General features: G+C 48.4%; 1 protein-coding gene across 2 annotated transcripts in view; it reads left to right on the top strand.

Annotated features, from left to right (window-relative positions):
* OAS3 (2'-5'-oligoadenylate synthetase 3) overlaps positions 1–14,981 on the top strand; it is a 38,062-nt gene extending 23,081 nt beyond the window's left edge. Inside the window, exons 9-16 of one of the 2 annotated variants that reach the window (XM_055096200.2) lie at positions 1,311–1,561; positions 1,972–2,116; positions 2,894–3,067; positions 4,556–4,688; positions 6,077–6,252; positions 6,595–6,833; positions 8,277–8,424; positions 8,631–14,981. In XM_055096200.2, the coding sequence (XP_054952175.1) occupies positions 1,311–1,561; positions 1,972–2,116; positions 2,894–3,067; positions 4,556–4,688; positions 6,077–6,252; positions 6,595–6,833; positions 8,277–8,424; positions 8,631–8,642 (1,278 nt within the window). In that variant the 3' untranslated portion in view covers positions 8,643–14,981. Of the gene's footprint in view, positions 1–1,310; positions 1,562–1,971; positions 2,117–2,893; positions 3,068–4,402; positions 4,689–6,076; positions 6,253–6,594; positions 6,834–8,276; positions 8,425–8,630 lie in introns of both variants that reach the window. The other variant, XM_034934564.3, reaches the window with a different exon arrangement.
* The last annotated feature ends 1,475 nt before the right edge of the window (positions 14,982–16,456 follow it).

Genomic DNA, 16,456 nt, shown 5'->3' on the forward strand with positions numbered 1-16,456 from the left:
TATTGGTCATCCAGAGCAGAAGGACCGGCCTCCTCCATCCTCCATTTCCTGCCCAGATCTGGAAGCCACTGTTAGAAAAAAATCTTTTCTCCATCAAGTCTAAAGTCTTCATGTCTTGTACCTGGGGTTCACTTTAGCCCATCCACTTCTCTCTTTTGACACTGCAAATGTTTTCTCTGTTTTTCCCCCACCTCCAAGCCTTTGCTTATGATATTACCCCCATCACATGTCTATTTTTAGAAAAGAAAACTCCCCTTTCTGGAAGCCTAGAGCTGGCAATGACCACCATATGGTAAGGGCCTGTCCAAGACAGAAAAACCAGAGCACTTGAACAGAAAAGATCTGAACAGAAAAGCTGATGACTCCTTATGGGCTTCTGGATCAAGCTGTGCCTGAAAGCAGATCTACTCCAAGGCTTTTGGGTTACATCAGCCAATACATTCTTTCATAGCCTTTTTTTTTTTTTTTTTTTGAGAAAGTGTCTCCCTTTGTCACCCAGGCTGGAGTGCTGTGGCACAATTACAGCTCGCTGCAGCCTCGACCTTCTGGGCTCAAGTAATCCTCCTGCCTCAGCCCCCGTAGTAGCTAAGACTACAGGCATGCACTACTACACCTGGCTGATTTTCGTACTTTTTGTAGAGACAGGAGTCTTACCATGTTGCCCAGGTTAGTCTAGAACTTCTGGGCTCAAGTAATCCACCCACCTTGGCCTCCCAAAATGCTAGAATTACAGGCACAAGCCACCATGCCCCAGCCTTGTTGCCTCTTTTGAGTTGCACTAAATTCTGAACATCCTTCGGAGCTCCCTTACTAAATACTTCTCTGAATTCTGACTTGTATTCATGCATCCCTATATTCAACAAACATCTATCGAGCACCCGCTATTTCTAACTTGTGATGGACACTGGGATACCAAGATGGATACATTGCAGCCCCTATTCCTGTACAACCACCCCATGTTATGTGATTAATGTTAAAATATTCCTAAAGGCTGCTGATGGATGGATTCGTCAATGCTTCTGTCTTCAATTAGAGTTACACACTCAAGATGTTTCAAATTTCCAAATTCCTTGAGGGGAGACACTAGGCAAAAGCCACGTCTGAGTTCTCAGTCTCACTGTATGACCTTAGACAAGTCACTACCCTCCTCTGAACCTCAGTTTACCCACCTGTAAAATGAGAAGCATCAGCAAGTTTCTATTCTTTCTGCGCTTCTGTTTTCTGTATTCCCTTCCTGCCCCAAGTGCTTATGGCCACACTCAGCTCACATCCACTAATCACTCATCTTTGGTTGGCCTTGTGTGATACAGGTTGCGGCTCAGAACAAAGGAAAACGACCAGCCCCTGCCTCTCTGCCCCCAGCCTATGCCCTGGAGCTCCTCACCATCTTTGCCTGGGAGCAGGGCTGCGGGCAGGATTGTTTCAACATGGCCCAAGGCTTCCGGACGGTGCTGGGGCTCGTGCAACAGCATCAGCAGCTCTGTGTCTACTGGACGGTCAACTATAGCACTGAGGACCCAGCCATGAGAATGCACCTTCTTGGCCAGCTTGGAAAACCCAGGTGAAGACCCGCTTCCCTTTGCCTGGCTTCATTATCCTCCCCCTCCCCACTGTCACCCTGGGGTCAGTCATCCAGGAGGAGTCCAAGGTAGGGTTTGGGGTGGCAATCCCGCTCCTCACTCTGCTTCCCTCTGGACTCCTTGCTGAGGAAGTGTGGACATAAGGAGTCCCAAAAGAAACCAGGGCCAGTTTTATTAGCATGATAAAATAGTATTTCTCAGTTGAAGGGGCCACCCAATAGCTTTCCAACCGAGGCAGCCAATTGAGATCGCTTCTGCACTTGGGCAAGACTGAGCCAACCCTGAGGTCCTGACACTCTTTCCAGCCCTCACGCCCCTTTTCAGCCCTTCCACCCACCTCCTCTTTCACTGACTCCCACCTTCCCCACCCACCTTCCTGCTGTGCCCCCAGACCCCTGGTCCTGGACCCCGCTGATCCCACCTGGAACGTGGGCCACGGTAGCTGGGAGCTGTTGGCCCGGGAAGCAGCAGCGCTGGGGATGCAGGCCTGCTTTCTGAGTAGAGACGGGACATCTGTGCAGCCCTGGGATGTGATGGTAAGACGGAGGGTCCTGGGGGGCAGGGGGCCCTGCACCCTGCCTTCTAGTCAGGTTCCCTTAACCTGCCGGTGCACCCATCCCCAGCTGCTAGGAGTGTTGGTGGCTGACAACTCATAGCCACCCCTTCTCTGGAGACTTGCCTTTCATGAAACGCACAGATTGCTACGTCCCAGCCAGTGCCTGAGTGACACAGGGTTACAAAAGGCCTAACTCTGTCTCCAGGCGGAACCGACTCTGTGATGCAACTCACGTTCCAGCGCTCCCTGTGGAATCAGACAAACACTTGTCTCCAGCTGAGCACCCAGCTTTGCTGAGCCTCTTCTCTGCCCTCTGCTGCTGTCCTTGTTCCACTTCTCCTCCAAGCACTGCCCCAATTAATCATATGCACAAGAATTCCTGCCATGGACCCTGCTTCTAGGAAAACTGAGACATAAGCCACTTGCAGCTCCCAAAAGGATATGATTTTATCACATTTACTATTTTGCAGCAGAGTCTCATAACCAGCATTTAATACTCAGGACAATCCATTGAGACCCGGACTTCATTATTGCACTCATTTAAACATGGGGAAACTGAGACTGTGTATTGATGCTGGAACCAAAATTCAATCTCAGGTCCTTCTGATGCTACCTCAGAACCTACCCACCAGCTGAGAAGGAAAGAGGGACATGGGAGACAGTGGGAGTCTTGTCCTCGGAGGACATCAAGGGGCAGGGCTTGGGTGAGCCCTGGGAGTCCCGTCTCAAGCTGGCCCCACCTGGATTCTCTCTGCAGCCAGCCCTCCTTTACCAAACCCCAGCTGGGGACCTTGACAAGTTCATCAGTGAATTTCTCCAGCCCAACCGCCAGTTCCTGGCCCAGGTGAACAAGGCCGTTGATACCATCTGTTCATTTTTGAAGGAAAACTGCTTCCGGAATTCTCCCATCAAAGTGATCAAGGTGGTCAAGGTGAGTCCTCAGAGAGCTGTAGGCAAGCAGTGTCCTGCAAGCTGGTGATCTCTCCCAGCCCAGGGCCAGGCTTGACTCACTTCCGCCCTCGTAGCAAACAGCAAAAAGCCAGGCATAGAGAAAGAGCCGGAAAATGGTCATGGGAGGATGGCAGAGAGAGGGCCCAGATATGTCCAACAAGTCTCTTTTGGTTGCTAGTGACACCTAACTCAAAAGACGCAACAAAGGAATGTATTGACTGATGTAACTGGAAAGTCCTGGGTAGGGCTGCTTACAGGCATAGCTAGATCCAGGAGCCCAGGCAGCATCATCAGGACTCAGTTTTTCTCTCCAGTTCTCGGTTCTGCTTTTTAATGTCTTGGATAGGCCCTTAACATATGGTGGTCTTTGGCAGCTCTAAGCTTCCAGAAAGGGGAAGTTGTTTTTTCTTAAAATTCAAATAAAAGTCTTGGAATTGAGTCTCATTGGCCTGGCTTGGGTAACCTACCAACCCCCAAACTAGTTACTGGGGCTAGGGAGACATTATGCTCTGGATGGCCAAGACTGGGTCACATGGTGAAGTGGCCCCCGCCTAGTCCTCATGGGCTGAGTGTGGGGTAGGAGTGGTCCCTCCAAAGAACACCAGGATGCTGATCCCAGGTGGAAAGGACGCTGGGGGTGTACAAAAGGCCACACTGTTCACGGCACTGGATACAGCCTCAGTCCACAGTTGGAGAGACAAGTGAGACCCAGATCAGCTCAGAAAGAGTGTTAGCATAAAGCCAGCCAGTGAACAGTGCCAGGGATGCTGGTTTGCTGTGTGACCATAGGCATGTACCTTCCCCTCTCTGATCCTCACGTTCCTGATTTCTAACACTTGAGGAGAGTGGCTTGGATCACTGGCTCTCAACTCTGGCTCCCCTGGCTTGACCTTGGAATTACAGTTTTCTAAAAATATGCTGATGCCCAAGCCCCAACCCAGGAAAACTTAAATCACAGTCTTGTGGGGCGGGAGCCAGCCATTAGTCGTTGGTAAAAGCCTTCCAGGTGCAGACAGGCTTGGGAGCTGCAGGCCCAAAAAACCAACCAACAAACAAAACACTTCTCAAATCCTCTCCAGTCACAAAACATGATGGAATGAGAAATTCTGCATTTGTTGAAGGGTTTAAACTTACCTCTTGCACGCTTCTTTTTCTTACAATCTTAAATACAGTCTTTCTTACCATATTAAAGATCTAACACAGAGAGGTTAGATGACTTGTCCAAGGTCACACAGTAGGTTTTCTAACTCACAGTCCAGAACCGACAGGCTAAGCCATGCTTCAAGGGTTGAGCCACCTGCCATGTCCTCTCCAGGGTGGCTCTTCAGCCAAAGGCACAGCTCTGCGAGGCCGCTCAGATGCCGACCTCGTGGTGTTCCTCAGCTGCTTCAGCCAGTTCACTGAGCAGGGCAACAAGCGGGCCGAGATCATCTCCGAGATCCGAGCCCAGCTGGAGGCATGTCAACAGGAGCGGCAGTTCGAGGTCAAGTTTGAAGTCTCCAAATGGGAGAATCCCCGCGTGCTGAGCTTCTCACTGACATCCCAGACGATGCTGGACCAGAGTGTGGACTTTGATGTGCTGCCAGCCTTTGACGCCCTAGGTGAGGTGCCCTGGCGTAGACCTGAGAGGGGGAAATACAGAGGCAGGGCCGCCATGGGCAGTTGTAGAGGTTGCACAGTACACAACCAGGCCACATCTGTTCGCATCATTGCAGGCATTGTAGTTGTGTATGTTCATCACAACTTTCCTGCAAAGTATCTAAAGAAGAGGGCGCCTTTTTCTAATTTGCGCAGGCACTCTGTGGGCTAACAGTGGCCTCAAGCTGGGTTCCAGTCCGAGCAATTTCACCAACATGCTGGATGACCTTGAACAAGGGACTTCCCCGTCCTGAGCCCCAGTGTCTTTATCTCACATCTGACAGTAAGGACACTGATGTTTCTTGCACATTCCCAGCTTTGAATGGTTTGTGTGCCACCCGCCTCCTCCACCTGCTGCAGATCCATTCATTCAGTTCATTCAATACATGCATCTACTCTGTGCCCAGTGCTCTTCCAGGCACCAAAAATAAAGCCTTGAACAAAATAGACACAACTCTCTTCATATCTTTTCAACTCTCAGTTTGATTAGCAGTTTTCAGAGTGAGAAAGTCCCTTGTATCCGAATTTATTTGGTTTCTGAGTTTGAGGGAGCAGGTGGCCAAGGGAGGGATTCATGCAGAACTTTTTTTTAAGAGACAGGGTCTTACTTTATCACCCGGCCTGGAGTGCAGTGGCACGATCATGACTCAATGCAGCCTCAAACTCCTGGGCTCAAGTGATCCTCCAGCCCCAGCGTCCTGAGAAACCGGGACTACAGGTGCACACCACCACACCTGGTTAATTTATAGAATTTTTTGTAGAGATGGGGATATGACTATGTTGCCCAGGCTGATCTGAAACTCCTGGCCACATATGATCCTCCTGCAGTGGCCTTCGAGAGTGCTGGGATTACAGACGTAAGCCACTGCACCCAGCCCAGAAATTTATCTGAATCTATTCAGTTCTTCAGTTCAGAGAGCAAGAATTTGGATATTAAGGAATGCCTTTAAGTGCAATGTAACCAGAATGGTGATGTCAACTCCATACACAGCTCTGTTACCTGCAGGAGGATGTAAGACTGAGGCCTGCCCTCCCTCGGTTAGACAGAAAGATAAGTAAGTATTAGAGAGGTGTTAAAGACAGGCTAGCTCCCAGCTGAGACTTTTTCCAAGACAGGTAAGCAGATGGTTTGAAAGGGAGCAGAAAAGGGAGTATGACTGTCACCAGGGATTTAATGTGGATCATGCCACATCTGTGTTCCACCTAAAAACACCCTGTGGCCTCCCAGTGGATCCCAGACCACCCTTAGGAAAACACCCAAGAGGTAGGAGATCTCAGAAGTCCTTTCTAAGTTGGCCCCACTGGGACACCATGGGAGCCGGAGTGATGGTAACCATCTCCCCATCTCCAGGCCAGCTGGTCTCTGGCTCCAGGCCCAGCTCTCAAGTCTACGTCGACCTCATCCACAGCTACAGCAATGCGGGCGAGTACTCCACCTGCTTCACAGAGCTACAACGGGACTTCATCATCTCTCGCCCTACCAAGCTGAAGAGCCTGATCCGGCTGGTGAAGCACTGGTACCAGCAGGTTCGGCACATGGATAGGCCACCTTCCTAAGTTGCCCTGGGCTCTGCCTCTGGAGCACTTTCCTGGGAGGAAGCAGGGCCCAGCCCTGGCCAAGATCCTGGGTTGGTGGAGCAGAGCAGAAAGAGTGCTATATCTCAGCTGTGGGACCTTAGTTTTCTTATCTGTAAGATGGGGGTGATAAAACTATGTCACAGGATGTGATGGGATAATGCATGGCAAGGCATCTGGCACATGTAGGTGCTCAATAAAAGTTTTGGGGTTGCTTTGCCAAGTCCAGAATAATCCCTTCTGTACCTCATCAGTGCCAATATGAACCAACATATCTTTCTTCTCGTTCTCCAGTGTACCAAGATCTCCAAGGGGAGAGGCTCCCTACCCCCACAGCACGGGCTGGAACTCCTGACTGTGTATGCCTGGGAGCAGGGCGGGAAGGACTCCCAGTTCAACATGGCTGAGGGCTTCCGCACGGTCCTGGAGCTGGTCACCCAGTACCGCCAGCTCTGTATCTACTGGACCATCAACTACAACGCCAAGGACAAGACTGTTGGAGACTTCCTGAAACAGCAGCTTCAGAAGCCCAGGTTCAGGTCTACCCCCAATGTTCCAGAATTTCAAACCTGGGATCGCTCACTCTCCCCACTTTCTAGATTGCAGAGCAGAGATGGGAAAACACTCTTCCTAGAACGGATTCCTTCCTAGAAGTTATATTCGTAGCACCTGAGGGACAAATGGTCAATTTTCTGGTCACCCAGGAATAGGGTTGCCAGATAAAATGCAAGACCCCAAGTTAAATTTGAGTTTCAGATAAACAATGAATAACTTCTTAGTATAAGTATGCTCGATGCCATATTTGAGACATAATTATGCTTAAAAATTTATTCACTGTTTATCTGAAAGTCAAATTTAACTAGGCATCCTGGTTTTTTGTTGTTGTTGTTGTTGTTTGTTTGTTTGTTTGTTTTTGTCACCCAGGCTGGAGTGCAATGGCGCAATCTTGGCTCACTGCAACCCTCCGCCTCCTGGGTTCAAGCAATTCTTCTGCCTCAGCCTCCTGAGTAGCTGGGACCACAGGCGCACGCCACCAGGTCCAGCTAATTTTTGTATTTTTAGTTGAGACAGGGGTTTCACCATGTTGGCCAGGCTGATCTCGAACTCCTGGCCTCAAGTGATCTGCCTGCCTAGGCCTCCCAAAGTGCTGGGATTACAGGCATGAGCCACTGTGCCCAGCCTTGTATTTGTACTTGTTAAATCTGACCACCCTACCTGTGAACCCACCTAGGTGCCATAAGCATGTTTCATACTTTGGGATTTTGCCTACCTCTGAAATGGGTACAGAGATAACAGAGATGCTTTTGCAAACTCAAGATGCATCTCCAGTCAGTGGGGAGTGGCTACTTAGAATGATGTGTTGAAAAAGCTTCTAAGGTTGTGATTTGACTCAGCTGGAAAGAGTAGGCTAACCAGCTAGTAGTGTCCAAAGGTTGAGCATCCCAAATGCAAAAATTCAAAATCTGAAAATGGCCCAGAATTTGAAGCTTTTTGACCACCAAAAAAAATGCTCAAGGAAAATGCTTATTGGAGCATTTTGGATTTTCAAATTAGGGATTCTTAACTGGTAAGTAAGGCAAAGGTCCAAAATCTGAAAAAATTTGAAGTCCAAAACACTTCTGGTCCCAAGCATTTTAGATAAGAAATACTCAACCTGTATCATGGATGCAGGAAGGGAGAGTTGTGGAACCGGTGTTGTGATTGATTAACAATGCCTCCCCTGAATAAGGAAGGGGTAAGCAGTAGCACCGTGGTTGATTAGTAATGTTTGCCTGAATGCAGAATGGCAAAGTGGCCATGTGTGTCTTATTTTCTATACCTGCCCTGTAGTGTATAGGAGAGCACTGAGGAATCTCTGAGCCCTGGCTCTAGCCCCTGCAAAGTGTTAGATAAAAGGGGAAAATAGTCCAACCAGTGCCACAGGTGGACACCTAGATGTTGCCAGGAATAAGACTGACCCTGGGTGGGAATTGCAGGCCTATCATCCTGGATCCGGCTGACCCGACAGGCAACCTGGGCCACAATGCCCGCTGGGACCTGCTGGCCAAGGAAGCTGCAGCCTGCACATCTGCCCTGTGCTGCATGGGACGGAATGGCATCCCCATCCAGCCATGGCCAGTGAAGGTGAGAGATCTGTGGTGCCAAAGGAAGTACCCTTTAGGGGTAAGGGGGCAGCATGGTCAGGGGAGGGACATGACTCCCACTAAAGGGGCAGGGCCCAGTGATGGCCCCAGGTATGCCCCTGTGCTTCCATTTTCCCATCCGGCTGTGTGGTCTCAGCTTCTGCAGAAAGAATGGGGTTACCAACATCTCTTATAATACTTCCCCAGGCTGCTGTGTGAAGTCGAGAAAATCAGCAGTCCTACTGGATGAAGAGAAGACGGACACCAGCCCTCAGCATGAGGAAATTCAGGGTCCCCTACCAGATGAGAGAGATTGTGTGCGTGTGTGTGTGAGCACATGTGTGCGTGTGTGTGCGCACGTGTGCATGTGTGTGTTTTAGTGAATCTGCTCTCCCAGCTCACACACTCCCCTGCCTCCCATGGCTTACACACTAGGATCCAGACTCCATGGTTTGACACCAGCCTGCGTTTGCAGCTTCTCTGTCACTGCCATGACTCTATCCTCGTACCACCACTGCTGCTTCCCACCCAGCTGAGAATGCCCCCTCCTCCCTGACTCCTCTCTGCCCATGCAAATTAGCTCACATCCTTCCTCCTGCTGCAATCCATCCCTTCCTCCCATTGGCCTCTCCTTGCCAAATCTAAATACTTTATATAGGGATGGCAGAGAGTTCCCATCTCATCTGTCAGCCACAGTCATTTGGTACTGGCTACCTGGAGCCTTATCTTCTGAAGGGTTTTAAAGAATGGCCAATTAGCTGAGAAGAATTATCTAATCAATTAGTGATGTCTGCCATGGATGCAGTAGAGGAAAGTGGTGGTACAAGTGCCATGATTGATTAGCAATGTCTGCACTGGATGCAGAAAAAAGAAGGTGCTTGCAGGTTTACAGTGTATATGTGGGCTATTGAAGAGCCCTCTGAGCTCAGTTGCTAGCAGGAGAGCATGCCCATATTGGCTTACTTTGTCTGCCACAGACACAGACAGAGGGAGTTGGGACATGCATGCTATGGGGACCCTCTTGTTGGACACCTAATTGGATGCCTCTTCATGAGAGGCCTCCTTTTCTTCACCTTTTATGCTGCACTCCTCCCCTAGTTTACACATCTTGATGCTGTGGCTCAGTTTGCCTTCCTGAATTTCTATTGGGTCCCTGTTTTCTCTCCTAACATGCTGAGATTCTGCATCCCCACAGCCTAAACCTGAGCCAGTGGCCAAACAACCGTGCTCAGCCTGTTTCTCTCTGCCCTCCAGAGCAAGGCCCACCAGGTCCATCCAGGAGGCTCTCCTGACCTCAAGTCCAACAACAGTGTCCACACTAGTCAAGGTTCAGCCCAGAAAACAGAAAGCACTCTAGGAATCTTAGGCAGAAAGGGATTTTATCTAAATCACTGGAAAGGCTGGAGGAGCAGAAGGCAGAGGCCACCACTGGACTATTGGTTTCAAGATTAGACCACTGTAGCCAAATCAGAGGTCAGAGAGCAGCCACTGCTACTGCTAATGCCACCACTACCCCTGCCATCACTGCCCCACGTGGATAAAACTGGAGTCGAGACCTAGGTTAGATTCCTGCAACCACAAACATCCATCAGGGATGGCCAGCTGCCAGAGCTGCGGGAAGACGGATCCCACCTCCCTTTCTTAGCAGAATCTAAATTACAGCCAGACCTCTGGCTGCAGAGGAGTCTGAGACATGTATGATTGAATGGGTGCCAAGTGCCAGGGGGTGGAGTCCCCAGCAGATGCATCCTGGCCATCTGTTGCGTGGATGAGGGAGCGGGTCTATCTCAGAGGAAGGAACAGGAAACAAAGAAAGGAAGCCACTGAACATCCCTTCTCTGCTCCACAGGAGTGTCTTAGACAGCCTGACTCTCCACAAACCACTGTTAAAACTTACCTGCTAGGAATGCTAGATTGAATGGGATGGGACGAGCCTTCCCTCATTATTGTCATTCTTGGAGAGAGGTGAGCGACCAAGGGCAGCTCCTCTGATTCACCTAGAACCTGTTCTCTGCCGTCTTTGGCTCAGCCTACAGAGACTAGAGTAGGTGAAGGGACAGAGGACAGGGCTTCTAATACCTATGCCATATTGACAGCCTCCATCCCTGTCCCCCGTCTTGGTGCTGAACCAACGCTAAGGGCACCATCTTAGACTCACCTCATCGATACTGCCTGGTAATCCAAAGCTAGAACTCTCAGGACCCCAAACTCCACCTCTTGGATTGGCCCTGGCTGCTGCCACACACATATCCAAGAGCTCAGGGCCAGTTCTGGTGGGCAGCAGAGACCTGCTCTGCCAAGTTGTCCAGCAGCAGAGTGGCCCTGGCCTGGGCATCACAAGCCAGTGATGCTCCTGGGAAGACCAGGTGGCAGGTTGCAGTTGGGTACCTTCCATTCCCACCACACAGACTCTGGGCCTCCCTGCAAAATGGCTCCAGAATTAGAGTAATTATGAGATGGTGGGAACCAGAGCAACTCAGGTGCGTGATACAAGGAGTGGTTGTCATCTGGGTAGGGCAGAGAGGAGGGCTTGCTCATCTGAACAGGGGTGTATTTCATTCCAGGCCCTCAGTCTTTGGCAATGGCCACCCTGCTGTTGGCATATTGGCCCCACTGTAACTTTTGGGGGCTTCCCGGTCTAGCCACACCCTCAGATAGAAAGACTTGACTGCATAAAGATGTCAGTTCTCCCTGAGTTGATTGATAGGCTTAATGGTCACCCTAAAAACACCCACATATGCTTTTCGATGGAACCAGATAGGTTGACGCTAAAGTTCTTATGGAAAAATACACACGCAATAGCTAGGAAAACACAGGGAAAGAAGAGTTCTGAGCAGGGCCTAGTCTTATCCAATATTAAAACATACTATGAAGCCTCTGATATTTAAACAGCATGGCGCTGGTACGTAAATAGACCAATGCAGTTAGGTGGCTCTTTCCAAGACTCTGGGGAAAAAAGTAGTAAAAAGCTAAATGCAATCAATCAGCAGTTGAAAGCTAAGTGAGAGAGCCAGAGGGCCTCCTTGGTGGTAAAAGAGGGTTGCATTTCTTGCAGCCAGAAGGCAGAGAAAGTGAAGACCAAGTCCAGAACTGAATCCTAAGAAATGCAGGACTCCAAAGAAATTGGTGTGTGTGTGTGTGTGTGTGTGTGTGTTTAATTTTTAAAAAGTTTTTATTGAGATATAAGTCAATACCATAAAGCTCTCACCCTTTTAAAGTGTACAATTCAGTGGTGTGAGTATATTCATAAGATTTATACTTGGTGTCTATTCATAAGACTTATATCCAGCATATTCATAACTAGAGCCATATCACAGATGCATTCATCATAATAATTCCAGACATTTTCATCACCCTAAAAGGAAACCCTGAAACCCATTAGCAGTCATTCCCCATTCCTCCAACCCATTCTCTCCCTAATCCCTAGAAACCGCCAATCTGCTGTGTACTTCATCTATTGCCAACATTTCATATAAATGGCATCATACACTATGTGGCCTTTTGTGTCTGGCTTCTTTAACTTAACATGTTTTCAAGATTCATTCATGTTATAGTATATGTTGGGGTTTCATTCCTTTTTATTTCCGAAAGACATTTCCACTGCATAAATTGACTACATTTTGTTTATCCATTCTTCCATTGATAGGTATTTGGATATTCTCCACTTTTTTGCTATTTTGCTGCATTTTTGCTATTATGACTAATAGCTGCTATGGACACTCTTGTATGAGATTTTGTGCAGACATATGTTTTCATTTTTCTTACATATAAAAGGCGATCCACGATTGATGACCCCATCATAAGTCAAGGAGCATCTGTGTGCTGTATTAATCAGAGTTCTCCAGAGAAACCAAACCATTAGAATAGAGAAAGAGATATATAAAGAGATTTATTATGAGGGTTTGACTTGTGTGATTATGGAGTCTGAGAAGTTTTGTGATCCACCGTCTGCAAGCTGGAGACTCAGGAAATCCAGTGGTTGTAGTTTCAGACCAATTCAGAAGGCTGAGAACCAGGAGATTGCTGGAATAAGTCCCAATCCAAGTCTGAAAGCCCAAGAACCAGGAGCATCAATATTCGAGTGCAGACGACAGATGCCTCAGCTCATGCAGGGAGAGAAAATTTGCTGTTCCTCTTTTTGTTCTATTCAGGCCTCCAGTGGATTGGAAGATGCACACTCACCCTGGTGAGGGCTGTCTTCTCTACTCAGTCTACAGATTCAAATACTAATCTCTTCCAGGAACATGCTCACAGACACATCCAGAAATAACATTTTACCAGCCATCTGAGCGTCCCTTAACCCCGTCCAGTAGACACATAAAATTAACCCTCATGTATACCTAGGAGTGGAATTGCTGGATCACGTGATAACTCTATGTTTAGCCATTTGAGAACTGCCAGACTGTTTTCCACAGTGGCTGCACCATTTATACACACCCATCCCTGGCAGTGAATGAAAGTTCCAGTTTCTCTGTATCCTTGCCAACACTCATTGTCCATCATGTTGATTATAGCCATCCTCGTGGGTAGATGAGAAAGTGATGATATGCTGTCAAAATTATCAGGTCTGCTCAATGTGGTCAGGACCCTACATGGTAAAAAAGAATAGGGCCCTGACACATAGAATGGGAACATACAGGTTGATGCCACTGAGAATCTTTTTTTTTTTTTTTTTGAGACAGTGTCTTGCTCTGTCGCCCAGGCTGGAGTACAGTGGCACAATCTCGGCTCACTGCACCCTCCACTTCCTGGGTTCAAGTGGTTCTCCTGCCTCAGCCTCCCGAGTAGCTGGGACTACAGGCACATGCCACCACGCCTGACTAATTTTTGTGTTATTAGTAGAGACGGGGTTTCACCATGTTGGCCAGGCTGGTCTTGAACTCCTGACCTCAAGTGATCTGCCCACCTCAGCCTCCCAAAGTGCTGGGATTACAGGCAAGGGCCACCACCCCGGTCCCACTGAGAATCTTGAATCCTCAGATTCCTCTGACTCCTAGAGCTGTAAAAGTGACCTATCCATCCCTCCCTGTTAAGAGCTAACCCTCCTCCCTTGCTTGGAAACCCTATAGAGGCATCCACAAGACGTTTGTCCCTGTGCCCACCTCCTCTCCTGCCCACAAGGGTTGTGACTAGGCTTAAATTCCAGCATAAACAAGCCAGGGATGTGACGGGCCTCATAGGGGAGGAAAGGGCCTATATCCCAAAGTAGCTGGAGGGCCACGCCAGCATGACCAGCAGAAGTCGGGTGAGTTTGTGCAGGAGTCAACCTTGAGGGTGCTCTATCAGGGGGCTGCAGTGTGAGGTCAGATAGGAAAGGGTTTATTGATTCGGAAGTCCTTTGGGAGTTCAGGGCTGCACAACCTGGCAAGGACTCCAGGAGAAGGTGTAAACTTGCTGCCAGGAGGGCTCCTAGAAGAGGGGAAAAAGTAGGAGGCCATGCTAAGTGAGATCCAAATGCCAGAATTGCCAGGGGAGACGGTGGCAGATGCGATGAAAGGTCAGGGAAGTGGGAATGCTTGGGAAGGCTGCATAAGGCCCAGGGAGCCAGAGGCGACGATCTTCCATGGAAAAGCCAAGATTCCCCTTTACCAAGGCCACGAGGAATGGACCAGGAAGAGAACACCAGCCAGCATCACGGAGAAGCTCAGAAAGCCTCCTCTGCAGGGGATGCCATCACAGGGTGGTGGGTGAGGCCCCTTGGGAGCTAGGCTCACTGATAGCAAAAGGGATGGTGGAACCCTGGAGTAAGAGAGGCCAGGAGATGGCACCCATTAGGGGACACAGTGCTCACCATGAGTGGTAGGGCCCAGGATTGGCCAGGAGGGGCTGGCCTGCAGAACATGGAGATGACCCTTAAATCTTGGTGTTCATAGGGACAGACTAGATGGGCCACAAGCAGGGAACTACTCAACTTACGCCATCAAAATACCTCAAGAATGAACGCCGAGGAAACTTCCCCCAGTAAAAACATCACCATTGCTTTCCTAGTGGGCTTCCCAGGAAACACGTCTGTCACATACGTCAGCTAAATGTCATGTGTGAGCCTAGATGTTGTCGGGGGTGCGGATGCTATAAAGAAGAGTATTGGAATCGTTGGTAAATTTTTCAATATAAGAATGTATTTATGGCTGGATGCAGTGGCTTACACCTATAATTCTACCACTTTGGGAGGCCGAGGCAGGCAGATCACTTGAGCCCAGGAGTTCGAGATCAGCCTGGGCAACATGGTGAGACCCTACCTGTACAAAAAAATACAAAAATTAGCCAGACATGGTGGTGTGTGCCTGTGGTCCCAGCTACTCAGGAAGCTGAGGCAGAAGAATCGCTTGAGCCTGAGAGGTTGAGGCTACAGTGAGCCGAGATTGTGCCACTGCACTCCAGCCTGGGTGACAGTGAGACTCTGTCTCAAAATATATATTTATACAATATTTATATAATAAACGTATATTTATTATATATGTTATATAAATTATATATTATATAAATTATACAAAATTATATTTATTATATATGTTATGAGATGATAGCATTGTATCAATGATAAAAGTCTGAATTGGACCATTGTTCTGTGCTTCTGTAACACAATATTCTTGTTCTTAGGAGATATAGGTTGAAGCATTTAGGAGTAAAGGGACATAAATCATGCAACATGCATTCAAATGGTTCAGGAATAAAAATACTCATGAAGGGCTGGGCGTGGTGGCTCAGGTCTGTAATCCCAGCACTTTGGGTGGCTGAGGTGGGAAGATCGCTTGAGGCCAGGAGTTCGAGCCCAGCCTGGGCAACATGGTGACATCATGACCCCCGTTTCTACCAAAAAATTTTAAAAAATTTAGCCAGGCATGGTGGTGCATGCCTATAGTCCCAGCTACTCAGGAGGCTGAAGTAGAAAGATTGCTTGAGCTTGGGAGGGTGAGGCTGCAGTGAGCTATAATCACGCCACTGCACTCCAGCCTGGGTGACAGAGTGAGACTCTGTCTCAAAAACAAAACAAAACAAAAACCTCCTCAAATGTATAAATAGCAAGAAAATGAGGGGCAAATGTGGTAAAAATATAATGGGTAAAAAGTCTAAGTAAGTTCTTTGTGTGCATCTTGTAAATTTTCTCAGCATTTCAAATTACTTCAAAATAAAGTGTTTTTTTAAATAACAAATAAAGCACAGGCTTTGGAGTCAGGCAGTGTGTTAGTGTTAGAACCTAGCCTGACAACTTGCTAGCTGTGTGATCACAGGCAAATGTTTCCACCTCTGTGAGCCTCCATGTTCTCATCTGAAAAAGGAACCTTAGGACTACGCCTTCCCAGCCTGCCTACCTCTCGGTGTTGCAGTAAAAGTTGGATAAGGGCAGGGAAGGCCCTTAATGAGCATGTGCATTAATCGAGGTTTTTCCAGAACTAACAGGGTATTTATATTTATTTTGAGGTATTTATTTTAAGGAATTGGCTCATGTGATTGTGGAGGCTGGCAAATCCAAAATCGGCAGGGTAGACTGGCAGGTGGGAGACCCAGGAAGGAGTTGCTGCTGCAAGTGGAGGCCAAGGCACTGCAGCCGAATTCCCTCTTCCTCGGGCGAGCTCAGTCTTTAGTCTATTAAGGCCTTCAACTGATTGAATCAGGCCCACCACCTTACAGATGATAATACGCTTTACTCAAAAAAAAGTCTACCAATGTAAATGTTAATCTTATCTTTAAAAAATACCTTCACAAAAAGATCTAGGATAATGTTTGACCAAATATCTGGGTACCTGGGCTCAGCCAACTTGACACATAAAATTAACCATCCCAGTATGGAAGGGCCCTGGTCCCCCGCTACATCTTGGAGATTTTTGCCTTCTCTGTGAATTATTATTGCTGGGCCAAGGCAGCTGGCTGGGAGTCCTCTGCGAGTTTTGTTTTCAAAGCTCTGGGCACAGGAGTTGCATGTCTGTCTCCTTTCTGGCTCACACACTTGGGGTGTGTTTTCTTGTCCTTGCGAGGCTGGACAAGTGTCTCATACGGTCCCTCGGCTGTCCACAAGTGTGCTGAGAAACTGG

This window comes from Pan paniscus, chromosome 10, assembly GCF_029289425.2.
Source record: "Pan paniscus chromosome 10, NHGRI_mPanPan1-v2.0_pri, whole genome shotgun sequence".
NCBI classification, from domain to species: Eukaryota; Metazoa; Chordata; class Mammalia; order Primates; family Hominidae; genus Pan; species Pan paniscus.